We start from the raw sequence: 26,354 nt of genomic DNA on the forward strand, positions 1-26,354 counted from the left end.
ACTGTGGGTGGGGTTGGGCTGAAAATACCGTTTGTTGCCAAGAAAACATCAGGAAGAATTCATAAGGCTATGGTACTGATTTCAGGAACTCTGAGAATGAAGCCTGTTCTCTCCTTGAGTTTCCTACGGCCTCCACTGTGCTTATTCATTACACACCAGCACCACCAGTACAGAAGAAAACTTGTGCACATGTGTCAATGCCACTCACTGTAAACAAGAAAGGAGGATACAAGCCATGTGGCTTCCAACCATGCAATGCTGCAACACTGTGATTTTATCTGCTGAATAAAGAAACCTAGAAAGTTTGGCCACCCAAGGAAGAGATGTTACAAGAGTGGCAGCCACAGATACCATTTCTCTTTGAAAAGCTCAGTGCTCAAACAGAAGGCTGCCAGCATTCAACAGCAGTCTTAGAACACTGATGAAGATGAGCAGACACCTCTAATCCTAATCAGTAAGACTAGAAGAGTAAAATCCTCAGCTGACATGGCTTCTATACACAACTCATTCATAACCCTTGGAGTCAGAGGGGTTTCTTCCATTAACTTTAGGCTTGGATATTCCTAAAGCCAATTTAAACCAAAAATCAGGTTTGATTTTACCACAGTATTTTTAGGTAGAAAGACTCCATTTCCTTAGAGATAATAAAGCAGAAAAATACAAATTGATCACAAAGAATGCAGCCCTGAAGAGTGACCCATAATGTGTGGTAAAGCTAAGTGTTCAATTTGGCCTGAGTGGTGGCTGATTTTGAAATAATTTGTTCTTTTACCACATACACTATTATAGCTCTAACTTTTAAAGTGAACAGAAAGTCTGTTAAAATAAAAAGTGAAGACACACACACACACAGACACACACACACACTTTGCTGTGTCTCTTGGAAATCCAACAGCCTGGAGTGGGTCCTTGGGTTACTCAGTAAACCTTTTGGAATAAAGGCCAAGCGACTGCCTTTTTTGTAGGTAGCCAACCCCAGGAGGAAGCCCTTTTGTGGCATGGGGGTTAAAGACTCACCTGACAAAGTGGGTCTCTATGGAGCCCTGACAAATCAGGAATCTAATGAGATTCCAGACATAGCCCAACAGAAATGGAGCTATGTGTTTCTCCAGACTGCATTCCACTATGAAAAAGACCATATTTAATACCAAATAAATGTGCTAACCCAGGGACAGCAGATTCATTTTACGTAAGGTATAAAATTATAAAATTGGGTAAAGGTTTTCCATGTCTCGAGGCATTTGTCTTGAATGGATTTTCAAGGTTTAACAAGGGTACTTGTCTTTAGCTTAGGAGAATTCTCATGGGAACAAAATCCTCTATTAACCACACAATAAAACCCCTTGAAATGAAAGCCTTTGAAAGCTGGTACAAAGTTGAGGATCCAAGGCACAATCATAATACAGAAATGTGTGTAAAATAATTGAGGATTTTGTTCATTTTAGCATTTCACAGGACCCCCAACAGCAAACATTTTTACCTGAATTCATCATGAAGACGTCTCCTCTAAGAAACATGCTTTGACTTATGGAATATAGATCAAGGATATAGATCATTCCTTCTTCTAGCCTTGACTTCCAAGAAGTTCAAGAATCAAATTTTATACTAACAGCAATTTGTTCACCCTTCCTTCCAGTTTCATTGTTCTTGCTTTTCTCCCCTTAAAGTTCAAATTTTGTTAACATTATAGGGTATGTCTTTTCTGGGTATGCTGCTTTGAATTCTCTGGGGAAAGAGCCCAGGTATAAATACACTGCGAATACAGACCAAAAAAAGCAAGCAACTATTGCACTTACTTTTAGGATATAAAAGGAGTATCTTTGCCCTCATAGCATACCTCAACCAAAAGCAGTATTTCAGAATTACCTTAAGGAAGAAAATATACACCTAGATTTGACAGTAGCAGGCTAAATCTATTTTAAGAAGTCCCCAGTACCTCAATTTTATCAAGGACATATTCCCTGAATATAATCTTAGTTATCTTCATTACTTTCCACTCTAGTGGAAAAACCCTGGGCTAAGAGATTAGAAATTGTGTGTGTTTTGCTCTTGACCCTAGGTAAATCATTACCATCTGATTACCTTAGTGTCCTCCTTCCTAATAGGAGAGCAAATACTATTCCCCGACACTACAAAACCCATTATGATTAGGTAGGTAAATGCTGACTTGCTCTTAGAAGTAAAATTGCAATATAAACACAACGTATTACCATCATACACATTAGAAACCTAAGTGATTCTCTCTCAAGAGCTTAAAAACTTCTTTACATTCATGGCAAAAATTTATCTTTCCAAATTCATAGTTTCTTTGGCAACAACATGATAGAGGCAGGGAAGTTGTATAAACACTGAGAGATGCAGGCACCAAATAATGAAAGAAAGCATTTCTATACATAAAACATTATTTATACCTGTTTTCATTTTTTACATTAAAATGTAAACATCTCCTTATCCAAAATAGCTGGTGAAAAGGCAAAAAAACACAAAAAACAAATTAAGCCTTTAAAGATAGCTGGTGAGTTTTCAAGTGTCCTTGCTCAATGTATCCAAATACCAAATATTATAATAATAAGGAGAACCAAACTGGTAAAAGAGCTATAAAATATCAATATACAGCAAAATCACAATGAACCAGAATACTCCAATCTCCTGGTTAATCAACTACTTACAAGGAAACTCTTCTTGCTTTAACCATTAGTTTAGAAAAAAAACTTTCTAAATTGAACCACTTTACTTTCCTGGCTCAGTAACTACAAAACGCCAAACATAAATCAATTTTATTTTGATGATATAGGACCATGTGGTACCTTGGGATATCTCTCAGAATATTCATAATTTCTGTGTAGTTTTGTTAGAGGCAGAAAATTGGAGGGAACTTGAGTTTCTTGCATTAAATAAATCCCCGAAATCATTAAGCTTACTGTCTTCTTTTGTCTCATTCTCCTGAAAGAAGAGTGTAGCAAAAAGGTTCTAGTTAAGCAAGATTTCTCATTGTAGACATACCTATGTATACTGGCTCTGGAAACAGTGCAGTTCAGTGACTTTATCTCTCTGGACAATTTCTTCTGCAAAATTAATATACCCAGAACATGAATTATATGTAATGGGTCCACTGTTTTTCTGGATATAAAATTTCAGTACCTATGAATTCCTTAATTGGAATCTTTTCTCAAGAAAATCACTCATGAAGATGACTTCGAAACCAGAAGAGCTGTAGATTTTGCTAATGGAAACAAACTATGCTTCCTCTATTATTAATTCAAAGCTGCTTAAACAATCTTTATAAAGTTATCAAAAAGCAAGCAAGTTCTCTAAGATAGTAGGTGCTTAACTCCTCAAAGCCATAAAATAATAAGAGGAATAATAAGAAGTGCTGAGAGAAGAGTCACCTGATTCTTTTAGAACAGCTCAGTGTCTCCATAGTGCAGGACGCATGCCACTTGGTGGCATGCAAGATGATTTTAGGTGATACACAACACAGAATTAAATAATGCTGAATCACAGTGAGAATGGCATTCCCTTTATAATTTTCTTTTAAACTTCTGATAATTCCACAGAGAGAGCGAGCCCCATTTTGGTGCTGGGTAACATCTCTCTCACTGCTACAAAGAAAGAACAGGCTTTTTGGATTCAGAGCCTTGGCAGGCATTAGTATCCAGCTAGAATTTAATAACATCTTTGTTTTATTTTTATTTATTTTGTAGTTATCTTTTTTTATGGCAAACTGATGCTGGTTTTCTACTTGGAATAGAGGTTAGTTTCTTTTTAAATATTTTAAAATTTAAAAGATAAATATTAAGTAAATAATAGCATATGTAATACTCAAGTGATTGAAGTTTGGCAAACAATGGCTATAGCCTAACAAATATTTTAAAAAAGTGATTTCAAAAGAAAGTATAAACATGGCCTAGGAAAGAAACATGTGTCACTGTGTTTTCAATACTTGCGATGCTCCAGGGATGAGCTCACCAGAGCCTTCTCCTACATCGGGTGATTTCCAGAGTTAAGATTCAAGCAAAAATATAAAAGGAAAAAGAACCCATTCCACACCAATCTGGATTTCACAAACTCATGGTACCATAAATGTGCAAAATCTAATATTTAGCAAGTAATTTGTTTTACACAAAAACTTCCCAATTCACTGCAGCATCTTTTTATTTGGTCTACACTAATGCCTCACAAAGGCAAACCCAGGTTGTAGAGCTACTGCTTAGTTCTCAGAGCAAATACCACACATAATTTTTGACTGAACTCTCCAGCCAGGATTCAGGGCTGCTGGCCAAGTCTTCCAACGGCATCTGACTGTTCTTCCACTGCCATGGACCTGCAGAGAGGGTTCCTCATCTTCTTCTGATTGATCATCTCATGGCCAACATTCTGCTGAGAGGAGTTTGTGTAGCAGGTATGGCATGCTCATAGGCATGCCACGCTGACTTAAAACGAAAAGGACAGCTGGAGAGAAAGACAGCAGAGCTTCTCATTTGTGGTGAACAGTTTCTTCATCACAGTGGTAGTTAAGATATGGTCCCTCCTTTTTCCCCTGAAGCCAAGGCAACAAGTCTGAAGGATGGTGTCAGACATCGTAATCAGGAGCCTTGCCCTGGGCTTGCCTCAGCCAAATCTGGAGTGTAACAAATGCTCCCACAGTCACGTGAAAGAAAAGTTGCCAGAGGTTGCGCAGTTCATAGAGATACATGTTGCATAGACAGATTAAGCCAAACGTCAAAAAAGATTTGACATTCCGCCAGCCGGTGTAGTAGACAAATAAATAACACTGTTGAAAATATAAAAATGAAAGATGATTAGGGTTACAGGAAAAGAAATAGATGCTTCTACTATAAAGCTGTAACAGATCACGGGGTAAAATGTGAGAGTGGAAAATGGTATTTTTCAACTACGGCTAAGACAGTGTAATATCTTTAATACACTCAGCTATACACTCAATGTATCTTTAATACACTCCCTATTTAAAAGGGAAATAGGTTTAATAAATAGGTTTGCATAATCTGGAATCAGAGGAAAAGAGCTATAGAGAACATTTTGGAGACAACACAATCTGAATATGAATCCTCTATTAGATAATACTGTATCAATGTTAAATTTCTTGGGTGTGATAAAGGTATCATGGCTATGTAGAACGATATCTTTGTTCTCAAAAGACACATGTTCAAGTTTTTAGAGGTGAAATATCTTGATGTTTGTAACTTATTTTAAAAACAACTGTGCAGGAACTTCTGCTTCTGGGATGATGGAGTTGATGCACTTTCCTCTATTCTTCCCACTAAGTACAACTAAAAACCCTGGACATTATATATCAAGCAAAAGATGACTCTGGATGATGAAGAGAAGAAGGCAGAGAGGCTAAGGACCTTGAGACCCAGGGAATGACACAGTGGTAAATTACCTTTTTTTTTTTTTGCCTCATATATCCCAAACTTGGAGCTGAAGCAGCTGGCAACTAGTAACACCAATGGATGCACACAAACAAAACAAACAAAAAAACACTCAGTAAAATCTTGTTCTCTCTAGCCAAAAGACCATGAGAGGGGCACCTTTCCAAGACAGAGAACTTTTACATAATAACTATTCTACTCCAGCCAAACACCACCAAAAGCAAAACAAAACAAAACAAAACAAAAAAACCCACAAAAAAACTGTGACCACCCACACCTACCCCATCAAAGCCTATGTGGGGAGCCTATAATGCTCTAAAGAGGTGTTCTAACACTCCAGGGCTTCAGAGAAGGCAAGTGGGAAGCCAGAACTTTGACTCCCACCCCGTGGTGTCAGTGGAGACCAAGTGGGACTCTGGACATTCACCTCCACTTGGCATTAGCAGGGCAATGGATTTCTCATCAGAAACCATAAAGTTCAGGTAAGAGTGGGACAACATTTTTCAAGTGCTGAAAGAAAAGAGTTGTCAATCCAGAATCCTATACTCAACAAAAATATCCTTTAGGAATTAAGGGAAAATAAAGACATTTATATAAAAATAAAGACGTGGAGAAGGCTAAGAGAATTTATCACCAACAAATGTATGGCTAAAGGAAGCTCTCTAGATAGAAAGGAAACAACAGAAGAAGGAACCTTGGAATAATGGATACAAAGTGAACTCAGCAAAAATACAGGTTAATGTAATAGGCTTGCCTTTTTAAGAACTTTCTAAATTATGTTTGATGGTTGAAGTAAAAATTGTAACACTGCCTGATGTGGTTCTCAATATATGTAGAGGAAATATTTAAGACAATTATATTATAAATAGAGAAGGACAAAGGGACATAAAGGGAGGTACAGTTCCTATGCTTCACCTGAACTGGTAAAATTATAACACCAAAAAACTGAGATAAGAAGGTGAAATGCAATACCTAGAGCAATATTTAAAGCTATACAAAGAGACATACTCAAAAACATTACAGATAAGCCAAAATGGAGTTCTAAAAGAATGTTGAAGTGATCCACAGGAAGACAAGAAAAAGAAAAGAGAAAAATGAAAAACAAAAAATAAGATGGCAGACTTAAGCCGTAACATATCAATAATTATACTGAATATAAATGGCTTAAATATAGCAATTAAAACATAGAGATTGGCAGGGTATATTAAAAAACATAAATGAACTCCATATTGTCTACCAGAAAATCAATCCAAATGACATAGGCAAGTTAAAAGTAAAAGGATGGAAAAAGATATAGCATGCAAACATTAATCAAAGGCAAGCAGGAGTAGCTATCTTACTATTAGGTAAATATAAAAATATTTCGGGACTTCCCTGGTGGTCCAGTGGTTAAGACTCCGGGCTTCCACTGCAGGGGGCACGGGTTCTATCCCCGATCAGGGAACTAAGATCCCACGTGCTGCACAGCACCACCAAAAAATAAAAACTTTAAATAAATAAATAAATAAATAAAAATATTTCAAAGAAAGTAAAAAAAAAACCAGGGACAGAGAGGGATATAATGATAGATTGGAGAGAGACCTTCAAGACAGTGGAAGAGTAAGACGGGGAGATCACCTTCCCCCCCCCACAAATACATCAAAAATACATCTACATGTGGAACAACTCCTACAGAACACTTACTGAACGCTGGAAGAAGACCTCAGACTTCCCAAAAGGCAAGAAACTCCCCACGTACCTGGGTAGGGCAAAAGAAAAAAGAAAAAACAGAGACAAAAAATAGGGACAGGACCTGCACATATGGGAGGGAGCTGTGAAGGAGGAAAAGTTTCCACACGCTAGCAAGCCCCTTCACCCCCCGGAGATGGGGGGTGGCAGGGAGGAAGCTTCAGAGCCACAGAGAAGAGCGCAGCAATAGGGGTGCAGAGGGCAAAGCAGAGAGATTCCCGCACAGAGGATGGGTGCCGATCAGCACTCACCAGCCCAAGAGGCTTGTCTGCTCACCCCTTGGGACAGGGAGAAGCTGGGAGCTGAGGCTTGGGCTTCAGAGGTCAGAGCCCAGGGAGAGGACTGGGGTTGGATGCGTGAACACAGCCTGAAGGGGGCTAGTGCGCCACAGCTAGCCAGGAGGGAGTCCAGGAAAATGTCTGGAACTGCATAAGAGTCAAGAGACCACTGTTTCGGGGTGTGCAAGGAGAGGGGAGTCAGAGCACTGCCTAAACGAGATCCAGAGACAGAAGCGAGATGCGGCTATCAGCGCGGACCCCAGAGATGGGCATGAGACACTAAGGCTGCTGCTGCAGCCACCAAGAAACCTATGTGCAAGCACAGGTCACTATCCACACCACCCCTCCCGGGAGCCTGTGCAGCCCACCACTGCCAGGGTCCCGTGATCCAGGGACAACTTCCCCAGGAGAACACATGGTGCGCCTCAGGCTGTTGCAATGTCATGCTGGCCTCTGCTACCGCAGGCTGGCCCTGCATTCCATACCCCTCCCTCTCCCCAGCCTGAGTGAGCCAGAGCCCCCTAATCAGCTGCTCCTTTAACCCTGTCTTGTCTGAGCAAAGAACAGACACCATCAGGTGACCTACATGCAGAGGCAGGGACAAATCCAAAGCTGAACCCCAGGAGATATGCGAACAAAGAAGAGAAAGGGAAATCTCTCCCAGCAGCCTCAGGAGCAGTGGATTAAATTTTCACAATCAACTTGATGCACCCTGCACCTCTGGAATACCTGAATAGACAACGAATCATCGCAAAATTGAGGCAGTGGACTTTGGGAGCAACTACAGACTTGGGGTTTGCTTTCTGCATCTATTTTGTTTCTGGTCTTATGTTTATCTTAGTTTAGAATTTATGATCATTGGTAGATTTCTTTATTGATTTGGTTGCTCTCGTCCTTTTTTTATATATAGATATATATACTTTTTTCCTTTTTCTCTTTTTGTGTGTATGTGTATGCTTCTTTGTGTGATTCTGTTTGTATAGCTTTGCTTTTACCATTTGTCCTAGGGTTCTGTCTGTCGTTTTTTTTTTATTTTAATATAGTTTTTAGTTCTTGTTATCATTGGTGGCTTTGTTTTTTGGTTTGGTTGCGCTCTTATTTCTTCCTTTTTCTTTTCATTATTTTAACTTTTAAAATTTTCAATAATTTTTTTATTTTAATAATTTAATTTTTTCCTTTCTTTCTTTTTTCTCCATTTTCTTCTGAGCCATGTGGCTGACAGGGTCTTTGTGCTCTGGCCAGGTGTCAGGACTATGTCAATTGAGGTGGGAGAGCCGAGTTCAGGACCCTGGTCCACCAGAGACCTCCCGGCTCCACGTAATATCAAACGGCAAAAGCTCTCCCAGAGATCCTCGTCTCAACACTAAGACCCAGCTCCACTCAACGACCAGCAAGCTACAGTGCTGGACACCCTATGCCAAACAACTAGCAAGACAGGAACACAACCCCACCCATTAGCAGAGAGGCTGCCTAAAATCATAATAAGGTCACAGACACCCCAAACACACCACTGGACGTGATCCTGCCCAGCAGAAAGACAAGATCAAGCCTCATTCACCAGAAGACAGGCACCAGTCACCTCCACCAGGAAGCCTACACAACCCACTGAACCAACCTCACCCACTGGGGGCAGACACCAAAAACAACGGGAACTACGTACCTGCAGCTTGCGAAAAGGAGACCCCAAACACAGTAAGTTAAGCAAAATGAGAAGACAGAGAAACACACAGCAGGTGAAGGAGCAAGGCAAAAACCCACCAGACCAAACAAATGAAGAGGAAATAGGCAGACTATCTGAAAAAGAATTCAGAGTAACGACAGTAAAGATGATCCAAAATCTTGGAAATAGAATGGAGAAAATACAAGAAACGTTTAACAAGGACCTAGAAGAAAGAACTAAAGAGCAAACAAACAATGATGAACAACACAATAAATGAAACTAAAAATTCTCTAGAAGGAAGCAATAGCAGAATAACTGAAGCAGAAGAACGGATAAGTGACCTGGAAGATAAAATAGTGGAAATAACTACCGCAGAGCAGAATAAAGAAAAAAGAATGAAAAGAATTGAGGACAGTTTCAGAGACCTCTGGAACAACATTAAACACACCAAAATTTGAATTATAAGGGTCCCATAAGAGGAAGAGGAAAACAAAAGGACTGAGAAAATATCTGAAGAGATTATAGTTAAAAACTTCCTCAACATGGGAAAGGAAATAGTCCATCAAGTCCAGGAAGCACAGAGAGTTCCATACAGCATAAATCCAAGGAGAAACATGCCAAGACGCATATTAATCAAACTATCAAAAATTAAATACAAAGAAAAATATTAAAAGCAGCAAGGGAAAAACAACAAATAACATACAAGGGAATCCCCATAAGGTTAAGAGCTGACCTTTCAGCAGAAACTCTGCAAGCCAAAAGGGAGTGGCAGGACATATTTACAGTGATGAAAGGGAAAAACCTACAACCAAGATTACTCTATCCAGCAAGGATCTCATTCAGATTCAGTGGAGAAATTAAAACCTTTACAGACAAGCAAAAGCTAAGAGAATTCAGCACCACCAAACCAGCTTTACAACAAATGCTAAAGGAACTTCTCTAGGCAGGAAACACAAGAGAAGGAAAAGACCTACAGTAACAAACCCAAAACAATTAAGAAAATGGTAATGGGAACATATATATCGATAACTACCTTAAATGTAAATGGATTAAATGCTCCCACCAAAACATACAGACTGATTGAATGGATACAAAAACAAAACCCGTACATATGCTGTCTACAAGAGACCCACTTCAGACCTAGGGACACATACAGACTGAAAGTGAGGGGATGGAAAAAGGTATTCCATGCAAATGGAAATCAAAAGAAAGCTGGAGTAGCAATTCTCATATCAGACAAAATAGACTTTAAAATAAAGACTATTACAAGAGACAAAGAAGGATACTGCATAATGGTCAAGAGATAAATCCAAGAAGAAGATATAACAATTGTAAATATTTATGCACCCAACACAGGGGCACCTCAATACATAAGGCAAATACTAACAGCCATAAAAGGGGAAATCTACAGTAACACAATCATAGTAGGGGACTTTAACCCCCCACTTTCACCAACAAACAGATCATCCAAAATGAAAATAAATAAGAAAACACAAGCTTTAAATGATACATTAAACAAGATGGACGTAACTGATATTTATAGGACATTTCGTACAAAAACAACAGAATACACTTTCTTCTCAAGTGCTCATGGAACATTCTCCAGGATAGATCATATCTTGGGTCAAAAATCAAGCCTTGGTAAAGTTAAGAAAATTGAAATCGTATCATGTATCTTTTCCGACCACAAAGTTATGAGACTAGATATCAATTACAGGAAAAAATCTGTAAAAAATACAAATACAAGGAGGCTAAACAATACACTACTAAATAACCAAGAGATCACTGCAGAAATCTAAGAGGAAATAAAAAATACCTAGAAACAAATGACAATGAAAACACGATGACCCAAAACCTACAGGATGCAGCAGAAGCAGTTCTAAGAGGGAAGTTTATAGCAATACAATCCTACCTCAAAAAACAAGAAACATGGGCTTCCCTGGTGGCGCAGTGGTTGAGAGTCCGCCTGCCAATGCAGGGGACATGGGTTCGTGCCCCAGTCCGGGAAGATCCCACATGCTGCAGAGCAGCTGGGCCCATGAGCCATGGCCGTTGAGCCTGCACGTCCGGAGCCTGTGCTCCGCAATGGGAGAGGTCACAACAGAGAGAGGCCCAAATACCGCAAAAAAAACCAAAAAAAACAAAAAAAAAAACAAGAAACATCTCAAATAAACAACCTAACCTTACACCTAAAGCAATCAGGGAAAGAAGAACAAAAGCCCCCCCAAAGTTAGCAGAAGGAAAGAAATCATAAAGATTAACTAGATCAGAACTAAATGAAAAAGAAATGAAGTAAACAATAGCAAAGATCAATAACTCTAAAAGCTGGTTCCTTGAGAAGATAAACATTAATTGATAAACCATTAGCCAGACTCATCAAGAAAAAAAGGGAGGGGGCTTCCCTGGTGGCGCAGTGGTTGAGAGTCTGCCTGCCGATGCAGGGGACACGGGTTCGTGCCCCAGTCCGGGAAGATCCCACATGCCGCGGAGTGGCTGGGCCAGTGAGCCATGGCCGGTGAGCCTGCGCGTCCGGAGCCTGTGCTCCGCAACGGGAGAGGCCACAACACTGAGAGGCTCGCATACCGCAAAAAAAAAAAAGGGGGGGGTGAAGACTCAAATCAATAGAATTAGAAATGAAAAAGGAGAAGTAACAACTGACACTGCAGGAATACAAAGGATAATGAGAGATTACTACAAGCAACTATTTGCCAATAAAATGGACAACCTGGAAGAAATGGACACATTCTTAGAAAAGCACAACCTTCCCAGACTGAATGAGGAAGAAATAGAAAATATAAACAGACCAATCACAAGCACTGAAATTGAGACTGTGATTAAAAATCTTCCAACAAACAAAAGCCCAGGACCAGATGGCTTCACAGGGGAATTCTATCAAACATTTAGAGAAGAGCTAACACCTATCCTTCTCAAACTCTTCCAAAATATAAGGGAGGAACATTCCCAAACTCATTCTACGAGGCCACCATCACCCTGATATCAAAACCAGACAAAGATGTCACAAAGAAAGAAAACTACAGGCCAATATCACTGATGAACACAGATGCAAAAATCCTCAACAAAAATACTAGCAAACAGAATCCAACAGTACATTAAAAGGATCATACACCATGATCAAGTGGGGTTTATTCCAGGAATGCAAGGATTCTTCAATATATGCAAATCAATCAATGTGACACACCATATTAACTAATTGAAGGAGAAAAACCATACGATCTCAATAGATGCAGAGAAAGCTTTCGACAAAATTCAACACCCATTTATGATAAAAACCCTCCAGAAAGTAAGCATAGAGGGAATTTACCTCAACATAATAAAGGCCATATATGACAAACCCATAGCCAACATCATTCCCAATGTTGAAAAAATGAAACCATGTCCTCTAAGATCAGGAACAAGACAAGGTTGTGCACTCTCACCAGTATTATTCAACATAGTTTTAGAAGTTTTAGCCACAACAGTCAGAGAAGAAAAAGAAATAAAAGGAATCCAAATCGGAAAAGAAGAAGCAAAGCTGCCACTGTTTGAAGATGACATGATACTATACATAGAGAATCCTAAAGATGCTCCCAGAAAACTACTAGAGCTAATCAATGAATTTGGTAAAGCAGCAAGATAAAAAATTAATGCACAGAAATCTCTGGCATTCCTATACACTAATGATGAAAAATCTGAAAGAGAAATTAAGGAAACACTCCCATTTACCACTGCAACAAAAAGAATAAAATACCTAGGGGTAAACCTACCTAAGGAGACAAAAGACTTGTATGCAGAAAACTATAAGACACTGATGAAAGAAATTAAAGATGATACAAACAGATGGAGAGATATACCATGTTCTTGGATTGGAAGAATCAACATTGTGAAAATGACTATACTACCCAAAGCAATGTACAGATTTAATGCAATCCCTATCAAACTACCAATGGCATTTTTCACAGAACTAGAAAAAAATTTTCACAATTTGTATGGAAACACAAAAGACCCCAAATAGCCAAAGCAATCTTGAGAACGAAAAATGGAGCTGGAGGAATCAGGCTCCCTGACTTCAGACTATACTACAAAGCTACAGTAACCAAGACTATATGGTACTGGCACAAAAACGGAAAGATAGATCAATGGAACAGGATAGAAAGTCCAGAGATAAACCCACGCCCATATGGTCACCTTATCTTTGATAAAGGAGGCAGGAATGTACAGTGGAGAAAGGACAGCCTCTTCAATAAGTGGTGCTGGGAAAACTGGACAGGGACATGTAAAAGTATGAGATTAGAACATTCCCTAACACCATACACAAAAATAAACTCAAAATGGGTTAAAGACCTAAATGTAAGGCCAGACAGTATCAAATTCTTAGAGGAAAACATAGGCAGAACACTCTGTAGCATAAATCACAGCAAGATCCTTTTTGACCCACCTCTTAGAGTAATGGAAATAAAAACAAAAATAAACAAATGGGACCTAGTGAAACTTCAAAGCTTTTGCACAGCAAAGGAAACCATAAACAAGATGAAAAGACAGCCCTCAGAATGGGAGAAAATATTTGCAAATGAAGCAAATGACAAAGGATTAATCTCCAAAATTTACAAGCAGCTCATGCAGCTCAATATCAAAAAAACAAACAACCCAATCCAAAAATGGGCAGAAGACCTAAATAGACATTTCTCCAAAGAGTATATACAGATTGCCAACAAACACATGAAAGAACACTCAACATCATTAATCATTAGAGAAATGCAAATCAAAACTACAATGAGATAACATCTCACACCGGTCAGAATGGCCATCAACAAAAAATCTAGAAACAATAAATGCTGGAGAGGGTGTGGAGAAAAGGGAACCCTCCTGCACTGTTGGTGGGAATGTAAATTGATACAGCCACTATGGAGAATCGTATGGAGGTTCCTTAAAAAACTAAAAATAGAACTATCGTATGACCCAGCAATCCCACTACTGGGCATATACCCTGAGAAAGCCATAATTCAAAAGATATATATGTACCACAACGTTCACTGCAGCACTATTTACAATAGCCAGGACATGAAAGCAACCTAAATGTCCATCAAGAGATGAATGGATAAAGAAGATGTAGCACATATATACAATGGAATATTACTCAGCCATCAAAAGAAATGAAATTGAGTTATTTGTAGTGAGGTGGATGGACCTAGAGTCTGTCATAGAGTAAAGTAAGTCAGAAAGAGAAAAACAAATACTGTATGCTAACACATATATATGGAATCTAAAAAAAATGGTTATGAAGAACCTAGGGGCAGGGCAGGAATAAAGACGCAGACACAGAGAATGGACTTGAGGATATGGGGTGGGGGAAGGGTAAGCTGGGACTAAGTGAGAAAGTGCCATGGACATATATACACTACCAAATGTAAAACAGATAGCTAGTAGGTAGCAGCTGCGTAGTACAGGGAGATCGGCTTGGTGCTTTGTGACCACCTAGAGGGGTGGGATAGGGAGGAAGGGAGGGATACACAAGAGGGAGGAGATCTGGGGATATATGTATATGTATAGCTGAGTCACTTTGTTATAAAACAGAAACTAACACACCATTGTAAAGCAATTATACTGCAATAAAGATGTTTAAAAAATGATAAATGGATCAATCAACCAAGAAGATACAGCAATCCTTTATGTCTATGAACCAAACAACAGAACTGCAAAAACTGATAGAACTCAAATGAGAAATACACAATTACAGTTGAAAAATTCAATACTCCTCTCTCAAAAATTGACAGAACTAGCCAGAAAATCATCAAGGATACATAAAAACTGAACAACGCCATCAACCAAGAGAACCTAATCAAAATTTATAGAACACCCACTCAAAAATAGCAGAATACACATTCTGTTCAAGTGCCCAAGGAACATATACCAAGACAGACCATATTCTGGGCCACAGAACAAACCTCAACAAATGTAAAATAACTGAAATCACACAGAATATGTTCTCAAACTACAATGGAATCAAACTAGAAATCAATAATGGAAAGAAAACCAGAAAATATCCAAACACTTGGAAACTAAGCAACACAATTCTAAATAATCCATAGGCCAAAGAGGAAATTCTAGGGGAAAATTTTTTAAATACACTGAATTAAATGAAAATGAAAATACAGCAGCTCAAAATTTATGGAACACAGCTCATGAAGTGCTAAGAGGGAAATTTTTAACACTAAATGTATACATTACAAAAGAGAAAATTCTCAAATCAAATCATCTAAGCTCCCATCTCAAGAACCTAGAAAAAGAGCCAAATAGACGCAAAGCAAGCATGAGGAAAGAAATAATAAAATAAAATAGAAAATAGGAAAAAAACAATAAAAACAAAGAGCAGGCTCTATGAAAAGATCAATGAAATTAACAAGAAAGACCAATAAAGAAAAAGAGAAGATACAAATGATGAATATGAGGACTGAAACAGGAAATATCACTACATAGCCTACAGACATCAAAAGGATAGTAAGGGAATACTATAACCATTCGACACACAAATTTGATAACGCAAGTGAAATGGACCACTTCTTCATAAAACACAAACCACCATAATTCACCCATTATAAAACATTATTTGAATAGCTCTATAACTATTAAGAAAATTGAATTTAAGACTTATTAAATAGCTGAAGTAATCAAAACTATATGGTACTGGCAGAGGGACAGACACATAGATCAATGGAACAGATACACAGCCCAGAAGAAGATCCTCATAAACATGCCCAACCGATTTTTTTTAATGCAAAATCAATTCAGTACAGAAAAAAAAAAGGAATAACTGAAAAATTAAACTTCATAAAAATTTTAAATGCTTGTTCTGCGGAAGACTGTTAAGAGGATGAAAAGACAAGCTAAGACTGGGAGAAGATATTTGCAAACTACGTATCTGACAAAGGACTAATATCTGGAATATATAAAGAGCTCTCAAACTCAACAGTTTAAGACAAACAATCTCATTAGAAAATAGGCAAAAGACATGAACAGACATTTCACCCAGGATGATACAAAGATGAGAAATAAGCACATAAAATTATTTTCAACATCATTAGCCACTAGGAAAATGCAAATTAAAACCACAATGAGATATCATTACACACCTATCAGAATGGATGAAGTATTAATAAAAAATAGAGACGACACCAAATGCCGATAAGGATGCAGAAAAACTGGATCACTCACACAATGCTGGTGGGAATGTAAAATGGTACACTATTCTGGAAGACAGTTTGTCTCTTAATAAGCATGCAACTACTATGCACTACCACATGACCCAGCAACTGCACTCCTGGGCATTTATCTCAGAGAAATGAATACTTTTTTGTTCACACAAAAGCCTGTACATGAAGGTTTATAGCAGCTTTATTTGTAACAGCCAAAAACTAGAAACAACTCAGATGTCCTTCAAATGAGTGACTGATCAAACTGTGGTACAGCCATACCATGGAATATAATTCAGCAATAAAAAGGAACAAACAATTGATACATCCAACAACTTGGATAAATCTCCAGAGAATTATGCTGAGTAAAAAATGCCAATCACAAAAGGTTACATACTATATGATTCCATTCATATAACATACTCAAAATGAGAAAATTATATTAATGGAGAACACACTAGTTGTTGCCAGAGATTAAGGAGGGGTTAGGGCAGGAGGGAACTACAAAAGGCAACATGAGGAGTCTTTATGGTGATAGGACTGTTATATATCTTAACTGCATCAATATCCATATCCTGTTGTGACATTGTATTATAGCTTTGCAAGATGGAAGGAACATTGCGGGGAAGCAGGTAAACATTATACAGGCGCTCTCTTATGACTCCACATGAGTCTAATTATCTCAAAATTAAAAGTTTAGTAAGAAAAACAACTTTATACATTTATTTTATCTGCAACTTACATTATAAACAACAAATATACACACTATATGCACAAACATACAAAGAGAGAATGAGATAAAGCAAGTGCTGCAAAATGTTAACAATTGGTGATTCTAGGTATACCAGTTTCTCAACTTTTCTGTAAGTCTGAAGGTTTTCAAAATAAAACACTGAAGGAAAATAGTCTCTAGTTTCTTCAGACTTCCTCTGATTTCCTATATTATCTTTTTTTTTTTAGGTCATGCCACGTGGCTTGCAGGATGCTGGTTTCCCGACCAGGGATCGAATCCATGCCCCCTGCAGTGGAAGCGTGGAGTCCTAACCACTGGACCACCAGGGAATTCCCTGATTTCCTATTTTATTTTTATTTTTTTTTTTCGGTACGCGGGCCTCTCACTGTTGTGGCTTCTCCCGTTGCGGAGCACAGGCTCCGGACGTGCAGGCTCAGCGGCCATGGCTCACGGGCCCAGCCGCTCCGCAGCATGTGGGATCCTCCCAGACCGGGGCACGAACCCGTGTCCCCTGCATCGGCAGGCGGTCTCTCAACCACTGCGCCACCAGGGAAGCCCTGATTTCCTATTTTAAATGCTCCATATCAAGATTATCTCTATCTGGCTGAACGCTGTGATTCCCTAAATACCCATGGCCTGGAGGAAAAGGCAACAAACCATGTAGTAGTGGCCTTTGAGGTCTGATCTGACGGAGATGAAAAAATATCCTGACAATTGGAGATAGACAGAGCATGTTATATGGTAAAATGTAATCACTTAGTTTTTACTGTGGGAAAAACAACATTATTATCACTCTGCTCAGCATATTTGGAAAGCATGCAATTTCATGCCTGTCAATATGAAGGAAATTGGTTTTTTGATTTTCTTTTTTAAAGCATGAATTTGTTTATTTTTCTCAAGTTAAAAGGTCACCTGGGTGACACTGCTCCACCATGAGGCAACTCTAAAAACTACTTTTAGTTGTTCTGAGAAAGGTAACAGAGGTGTGCCTATCTATAGGCAAGAGCACTGGTTCTGGAGTCGCCTGGGTTCAAGTCACTGACTGGCTGTAAGAACTGTCTGGGCCTCGGTGAAAAATGGTGATAATAATAGGATTAGTGTGGGGCTTTCCTTGAGGATTTAATGGTACAAGGAAAGCAAAGGGCTTAGCACAAAGCAAGAGCTCAACGTATTTTTGAATTATTATTAGAATTTAAAATTATTTCACTAAGGCAAAACATCTAAAAGTATATTTTATAAAAACAACCATTCAGGAAATTTTAAAGTTAATATTTACCTCACACTGTTTTAGAATCATATGAAATAATGCATATAAAAGTTATTAAATTATAACATTATAGCATTATAAAAATCATGTAAATATAGGAATTTTGCTTAGAGACAGCATGATATAGTGGAATGAATATGACACTGAAAATCAGAAGACTCAGAGTTCTGACTCTACCACTTACTGGCTTGTAACCTCAGGATAGTACTGAAACTGTCTCAGATTTTTCCTTTTCAAAAATGAGGATATATACCCTGCGTGATAGGACTGTAGAGATTAAAGTAGAAAATCTAAGAATATTTCATAAAATTAAAGTACTTGTGACATCAACGAATACAAGCTTTCACATTTCCTGCATGAAATGTCATTAATTAAATTCAATCTGCCAAATTTACAGGAAAAATTTCTGAAGCTAATATAAGTGATTAAGAAAAATTAGGGGAGATTGAAAAAAAAATGGTGCTGGGACTTCTCCGGCAGCCCAGTGGTTAAGACTCTGAGCTCCCAATGCAGGGGGCCCAGGTTCAATCCTTGGTCAGGGAACTAGATCCCGCATGCCGCAACTAAGAGACAGCATGCTGCAACTTTAAAGAGCCTGCATGCTGCAACTAAGACCTGGAGCAGCCAATAAATAAATAAATAAATTATTTTTAAATGTGGCCACTGAAACTAAAATTTCTAATATGTCTTTACATAAAAGTCAAATGCATATATTTAAAATATTTCCCAGGACTTCCCTGGTGGTCCAGTGGTTAAGACTCTGTGCTCCCAATGCAGGGGTCACGGGTTCGATCCCTGGTCGGGACAGTAAGATCCTGCATGCCGCACAGCGTGGTCAAAAAAAAGTGTACATGTATTTTATATATATATATATATATATATGTATATTTATTTCCCTAAAGACTTCTACCGAGTTTTAGGTAGCCTTTTATTTGCAGTCCTGAATCTTTCTAATGTTTTTCTATGCAAGACAGAGAAATGTGTCACTTATAAAAGTTAAGTCAAAATGCCTTGCTTGCTCTAACGTGTTTTAGCAAAGACATTCTTGAATCTGGGTAATTGGCATGGTTACCTCTCCCTTCCCTAACACATCTGTGCTTCCTCTGTTCTTGGAAATGGGAGTACGTATCTCCCTATCACTCAGGTACAAAACCTCCTCCCTCCTAAAGTCTCAGATCTATTCTGTCTTTCAGTCCTAGTGAGTCTTCCTTCTCAGCGTCCTTCCTTTTCTTATCCCTACTGCCATTACCATTAGTTTAGGCTTTCATTACGTTCTGCCTCTCAACTCATTTCCTTGCTTCTAGTCTCTCTGCTCTGACAATCCATCCTACTCATCAGTGCTAAATTAAATATCTTAAAAGCCTGCTTTTACTGTTCCCTCTTCAAAGACGTTCCCTAAAGTACAAAATCCTCAACCTGGAGTAAAAGCAGAGCCTGGAAGCTGAATAATATGTCACCAGAATATCTAGAAGTATAGGCTTTACTGCCATAGGCTGAGGACCTGCCACCAATGAAGCCCCAGCACAGGAGAGGGCTAACACTGAGTTCACTGGGATCTATGTCCGTTCAAAAGGGTCACAAAGCTAACAGAGGCTCAAATTTAAAAAAGGGGCAAAGAACTCAGACATTATTTTTATTTATTTAAAGTGCACAAGAAATTTTTAGAATTGATACCTGAAACAAGCAATAATGGGAAAGTGTTTCTTAAAATCGGAGAGAACCTACCTGGTAAAGGCAGGCTGCTGTTCCAAGGAAAAATGCAACAATGTAATTAAAATCCTCACCATCACTCTGCAAAAACAAAATAAAAATTACTTTTTTTTTCCAGTGCAAGCCCATTTCCAAAACAATCCATTGGGATAGGATATGACAACATTTACGCACAATGGTCAAAATTTTCAAAAGTGGCAAATAAAAATTCTCAAGAGTCTTAAAATAGTAACATAAAATACATTATAAGAACCAGGGAGTGTGAGGTAGAGGAAGGCTACCAGTCTTCCTCTATGTCTGGGCCTCCCCATCAATTATATCTTATCCAAGAGAAGATGAAAGCCAATGGAAAACAAATTTCCATGTAATGTAAAAAGCGTCTCTTCTTGCTACTAAAGAAACCAAATAAAAATGTACAACACCCCAGGGACTTCCCTGGTGGGGCAGTGGTTTAAGAATCCGCCTGCCAGTGCAGGGGACATGGGTTTGATCCCTGGTCCAGGAAGATCCCACATGCTGCAGAGCAACTAAGCCCATATGCCACAACTACTGAGCCTGTGAGCCACGACTATTGAGCCCACGTGCCACAACTACTGAAGCCCGTGTGCCTACAGCCCGTGCTCCGCAACAAGAGAAGCCACTGCAATGAGAAGCCCATGCACCACAATGAAGAGTAGTCCCCGCTCGCCACAGCTGGAAAAAGCCTGCATGCAGCAACAGAGACTCAACACAGCCAAAAATAAATAAATTAATTTTTAAAAAAAGTACAACACCCCAGTAGCCTATAAAGTTAAGCCTGCTTGCTAGGATTACTATTTGGCTCAAATAAATATTGACAAACTTTACCATCTAGTAAGCACATTACTGAACTGTCCAATAAAGTCTTTGGCATGATTTTAAAAAAAAGACAACCAAAACTGAAAAGCTACTGTCCACTAGAGTGTGCTAAATCCCAATGAGGAAATTCAGTTGTACACGCTATGCTAGAAAAAAAAAACCACCCAGAGGAAAAACAGAGATAGATTATTCATAGAATATTTCTTTTAAAAGAAAACGAATAGAGACATGTAACAAACCCTTTTCTTCTATTCCTTTCTGATTCCTCTTATATATCTATATTTATCATTTCTTTCAATGTTTTTATGAAGTAGAACATAAAGCCCAGGCAGGAGCATCAAATTTCTTTCTTCTAGGTAGAAACATTAAATTTGGCCCTTATTTTAGAAAAAAAATCTCTTTATACAATAAAAATTTCCAGAAGACATGGGAGTGTCTCTCACGACCATGTCTTCAGGAAATAATATAAAGAGAAAATTGCTTTTCCATTTGCTATTGGACAACAGAAGTGCCTGTAAGGCAGAGGGAGAGGGGCTTATCCTAGTGAGAGGATCTTAAAATAGAAACCATTAATCTGTCCGGGATGGTTAGGCCAGTTCAATCCCAAAGGCAGGGAAGGTCAACACAAAACCCTTCTACTTTAATAATTCTAAGACTTTTAAATAAGTTGTTTGATTGTTTTTTTCTTCAGTCCATTAAATGATCTTTTTTGATTATAAAAGTTCATGTTCACTGTAGAGAATCTGAAACAGAATGTTACAAAGAAGAAACTCGTATAATCCATAATATTACAACTTTGGGAGAATTACTGTTAACATTTAGGTACTTCCTTCCAATCCTTTCTGTACAAAAATATATGTACATTAAAAAAAATGGAATCATACTTTTACATACTGCTTTCTAGTACTTCACACTATATCATAAACATGTTCTCAAGATACTAAATATTTCTCAACTACTTCGTTTGTAATAATTATATAACCTTTAATTGTGGGACTATATAATAATTTAATTACTGTCTTACAATTGAATACTGTATTTTCCCTAAATTTACACTATCACTTTATAACTCTCTTAATTGCCTTTGGAACACTTAAAAGCATGTTTCTGGACTCAATCAGATCTGGGTTCAAATCTTTACTTATTAGCTGTATGATCATGGACTATTTATTTAACTTCAATTCCCTTTTTTGAAAATAAAAGTTGTAGAGATTCAATGAAATAACATTGGCAAAAATATAGAACAGTAACTGACACACAGTAAGTATTCAAAAACATTCTCTAACTTCTCTTTCCCAGAGGTTACTGTCTGCATCATTCATCAGATAATTAGGATTACCTTTCAATATTGTTTAAATGTCTAATGTACTGGCCTTGTCTTCTCAATGAGATCCTAACCTTCCTTCAGGGCAGAAACTAAATCTTACTACTTGCATGAAACCGTGCACATAGTAGGAATTCAACAAATGCATGCCAAATTGAGTTCAGCTTTGAAAAATCTTTATTTCCCCTTGCTAAAGAGAATATCTATAAACATATTCTTCCAATCAATAAATAGTCATTCATTAAACACTTATGGGCCAAGTACTGTGTTACTAGACCAAGGACAGAAAACAAGTTAACACCAGCTCAAGAAGCTCAACTCTAAACAGGAAGGCAGATACAAAGAGCAACAATTCCCACCTGAAGTGGTAACTGATGGGATAGGAGTGTGTACAGGGTACTAAGGGAGCCTACTGGAGACACATTTAATTCTACCTGGAGAAAAAAAGGATCAGGAAAGGTTTGGCACAGAAAATAAAGCTTAATTTGCATCTTGAAGGATGGACTAGTAGACAAGGTAGGAAGAGAATTCCAGGCAAAGGGAGTAGCTTGTGCAGTTTCAAGAAGGAAGAGGCTAGGATGACTCCAAGGTCTCCCATTCAGGCAACATTTAAATGATACCATTCACCAAGTTGGGGATATAGGAGGAAAAGTAGGTCTGAGAGCAGAAAAAACTTGAGTTCATTTTGGACAAGGTATTTTGGAGTTGCTAGTGACATATCCAAATAATTATGTTTAATAGACATTTAAGTCAGCTTCAGGGAACAGTTTAACCTAGAGCTCTAGTTTAGTTGTCATATATTTAAATAGTAGTTAAATGAAATAAAGGACTATGACAACAGAATGCAAAGCTTAATTCTTGATTGGCTGATAGACTGGAGAGAGAAAAAAGTATATATAAAGGATATTCGGGGTCAATTTTTAATTGTGAAATTTGAATACAGATTTTATATTAGCTAACACTGCACTGGTCTTCAACGTCTTTGGTGTAAGAATGGTATTGTGATTATGCAGGAGTATGTCCTAGTCCTTAAGACAGACATATTGAATAATTTTGGAATAAAATGTCATAATACCTACAATTTTACTTTCCAATGATTCAGAAAAAGAAGAAAATAAAGAGATAAAAGGAGAAAGAAAGGTAGGTATGTGTACAGGTGGATGTTAATTGTATTTTTTTTTTAAACCTTTCTATAGGCTTAAATTCTTTCAAAATAAAATGTTGTGTGGTGGGGGAAAACAGGGATACAAATGAAAATAAAAATGCTATGCAGTCACTAAAAAGAATCTCTATATACTGCTATGAAATGATCTACACATTGTCAGGTGGAAAAAGATGCAAATCACTATGAACAGTATACTGCCATTTATAAAGGAATAATTTTATAAGTAAATATAGAAATACATATGTATTAGCATATGCACATAATCGCTCTAGAAGGATACACCAGTGGTTGATTGACTCTGGGGAGGAGAAATGGGAAGAGAATTACTTACTGTGAAAATTAAAGGCTTTGAAATTTACCATCTACACATTTTACTGTGTGTATGCGTGACTGTGGATATTTGTGGATATGCATGTATTAACTCTTTAAGTTATGAAAATATCCAAGGAGAAGGTATAGAGTTAGAAGAATATAAAGCCCAGGACATGACACAAACGCTACTATTTAAAGGAGAGGTGGAGGAAGAAAGTTTACCAAATAAACTGAGGAACAAGAAGAGATAGGACAAAAATACAACAGGAGAAAATTCTTTCACAGAACTGAAGGAATGAGATAATGTCGAGAAGAATAAAGTAACACATCAAACTATTAACAGTGATGTTTCATTTGCTTCTAAGTTTTCTAAAATAAACATTATTTTTGAATTTAAACAATGAGTTATTTTCAAAAGGAAGAACTGAATAGTGTGTGAGATGAGACAGAGAGGACACATCAAACAAGGCCTCAAGAGTGGCTGCAATATTTGGCAACCAGAAGGACACTGGTGAACTTAATGGTGGATGTTTGAAAGAATTATGAGGGCGGAAAGAGATCACAGTAAACTAAGAGAACAGAGGTAAGGGAACGGGGGCAACAGGCATAGTCTATGCTTTCAAAATATTAGAAGGGAACATTTATCAAGAGGTTTTTTGTTCATTTTTTAAAGATCAGCAGGCTATAACATATTTATGAGCTGAGAGAACAGAGCCAGTAGAGAGGAAGCAGATGAAAAACAGATGAATAGCTAGAGGTTGAGGAAACATGGGGCAGAGGTTTAGAGAATGGACAGAAGTCAGAGTGGGGTGGGTGCAGGGTGGACACGAGAAGGGATAAAGGTGGGGTGGGGAAGGAAGGGCTGAGGTAAGGAGTTCAAATCTTTAAAAATCACATTCACCTTCAGAGGATGCTAGATTACCAACATTGCTTGAAAAATAACAGATAAAGGGAAAGAATTTTTTTTAAGGTGATGATAAAGAGGTAAGCAGAAGCTTCTTACAATAGCCATAAATATGTACTAGAATGATACTATTTAAATGTTTGTAATAATTGGGAAAAATTCACTTTTTAATCTTAGGTGAAAAAAAGGACACAAAGTTACATAATGGATATGATATGTATATATATGGTATATATTAATAAAATAAGAAAATTTGGGATTTTTCTTTTCTTCTTTATACATTTTCCCCCAATTCTTTAACAATGAGCATAGAACTCAGGAAAAATACATTAGTTTTTTTAGAAGAAAGCAAGCAATGCATCTTAGCACAGATATTACGCTACTAAATAAATCCAAACTTCCAGTGAGCTTTAATAGGTATGTAATTTCTTTAAAAGGTAGTAACAAATCTACTGGAAATAAAGAACTCAAGGAATAAAAGCAAGTTGATTACTTTAAGTTGTAGTATCCATTACAAACAATTTTAGAATCGGAGAGTCTTAGCACCTTAGTACTGAAGTGGTCCTTGAGCCTATGTAGTCTAAAACTTTCCTCTTGCAGAATAGGAAAATGAGATCCAAGAAGGTAAAATAACCAATCCAAGGTCACAAAGTTAGTTAACTGGCAGATGGGATCCAGGTATTCTGACTTCCAGGTCAGCATTTCTACTGCTGTATCAGAATACTCATATTTTTTCCTAATGTACCACATGCGAATTACTTCTAGGTTGGCATCAGCTTAATTAAATCATTGCTTCAAGGCTGATCCTTAAAGGAACACAGGAAAAATAAACCCAATGTGATAAAAGCTCATACATTTGTGAGGTGTCAATTCACAATAAACTTATTAACATCTCTAAACTCAGAACAAAGTATGGAAAAGAGTGAAAATAATCTAATTTACACATTACTGTGAACACTAAATCAAATTCACCAACTTAATAAAAAAAACCTGTATTCATCCTAAACCTCCTCAGTCTGAACTCAAGATACCAAAGAAAAACTTCAGTACTACACATTTTAATAAATCCCTCCTTATCACCCTAAGAGGCAGTTATTAATCTAGAGGAAACAAACTTGTGCTGAATCTTCAAACAACGTTATACAGGAATGTTGGTTCACAGTGGGTTCTGAAATTTAAATGTGCCTCAGGCACCAAGCTACATACTAGAAGATAAACGCGGCAATCATTTTTAGCATTCAAGAAGAGTATTTAGAATTCACAGCCTTAAGAAAGCAAACTTTAAATTAATATCGATATATTGCTCACACTCAGGAAATACACTACACATTTTCAGCTAGATCTAAAAATATGATCCCCAAATAAATCCTTTGCTCTTAAATCAAGTATTAAAGAAATGTTGAAGCCACTTAATTTAGGTACTGTCTTTCCGCCTCCTCTATCACCACCCTGATCTATCTGAGTTAACACCAATACAGGTAACTTCAGAACAGATAAAAGTTTAAGCCCCATGTCCTGGATTTTGCATTCAACTCTACACAGCAGACTACCTCAAAAAGATCTACTTTACTGACCAAAAATTATCTATAGCTCTAGAGATTATTCCTAACACAAAGCACAATGATGAACCAGAGAGAAGGCTAAGAGTATGTCTTAAGTTCCTTGTCTTTAGTGAGCCTAAAAAGGACCTTTTAACCAGTACAAGTCATGAACAATGATAAAATAGGTGCTAATGCGGGAAAACTAAAAGGGAGAGAACTCAGGTCCCTAATTTTGTGTATATATTTTTTTCAGGTTAATTCAAGCTATAAAGGATGTACTCACTGAAATTAATCTAGTTTGCACCCCTAATCCTA

General features: G+C 37.7%; 1 protein-coding gene across 1 annotated transcript in view; it reads right to left on the bottom strand.

The window, feature by feature from the left end:
• Positions 1–4,573: 4,573 nt before the first annotated feature.
• SEC22A (SEC22 homolog A, vesicle trafficking protein) overlaps positions 4,574–26,354 on the bottom strand; it is a gene marked incomplete at its 3' end in the record, with an annotated part of 71,149 nt that continues 49,368 nt past the window's right edge. Inside the window, exons 6-7 of the mRNA XM_079704756.1 lie at positions 19,972–20,037; positions 4,574–4,774 (exon numbers count right to left, since the gene is read on the bottom strand). Coding sequence (XP_079560882.1) covers positions 4,574–4,774; positions 19,972–20,037 — 267 coding nt within the window. The remainder of the gene's footprint in view (positions 4,775–19,971; positions 20,038–26,354) is intronic.

The sequence above is a fragment of the Hyperoodon ampullatus genome, assembly GCF_949752795.1.
Source record: "Hyperoodon ampullatus genome assembly, chromosome: 5".
In the NCBI taxonomy this organism is placed as follows: domain Eukaryota; kingdom Metazoa; phylum Chordata; class Mammalia; order Artiodactyla; family Ziphiidae; genus Hyperoodon; species Hyperoodon ampullatus.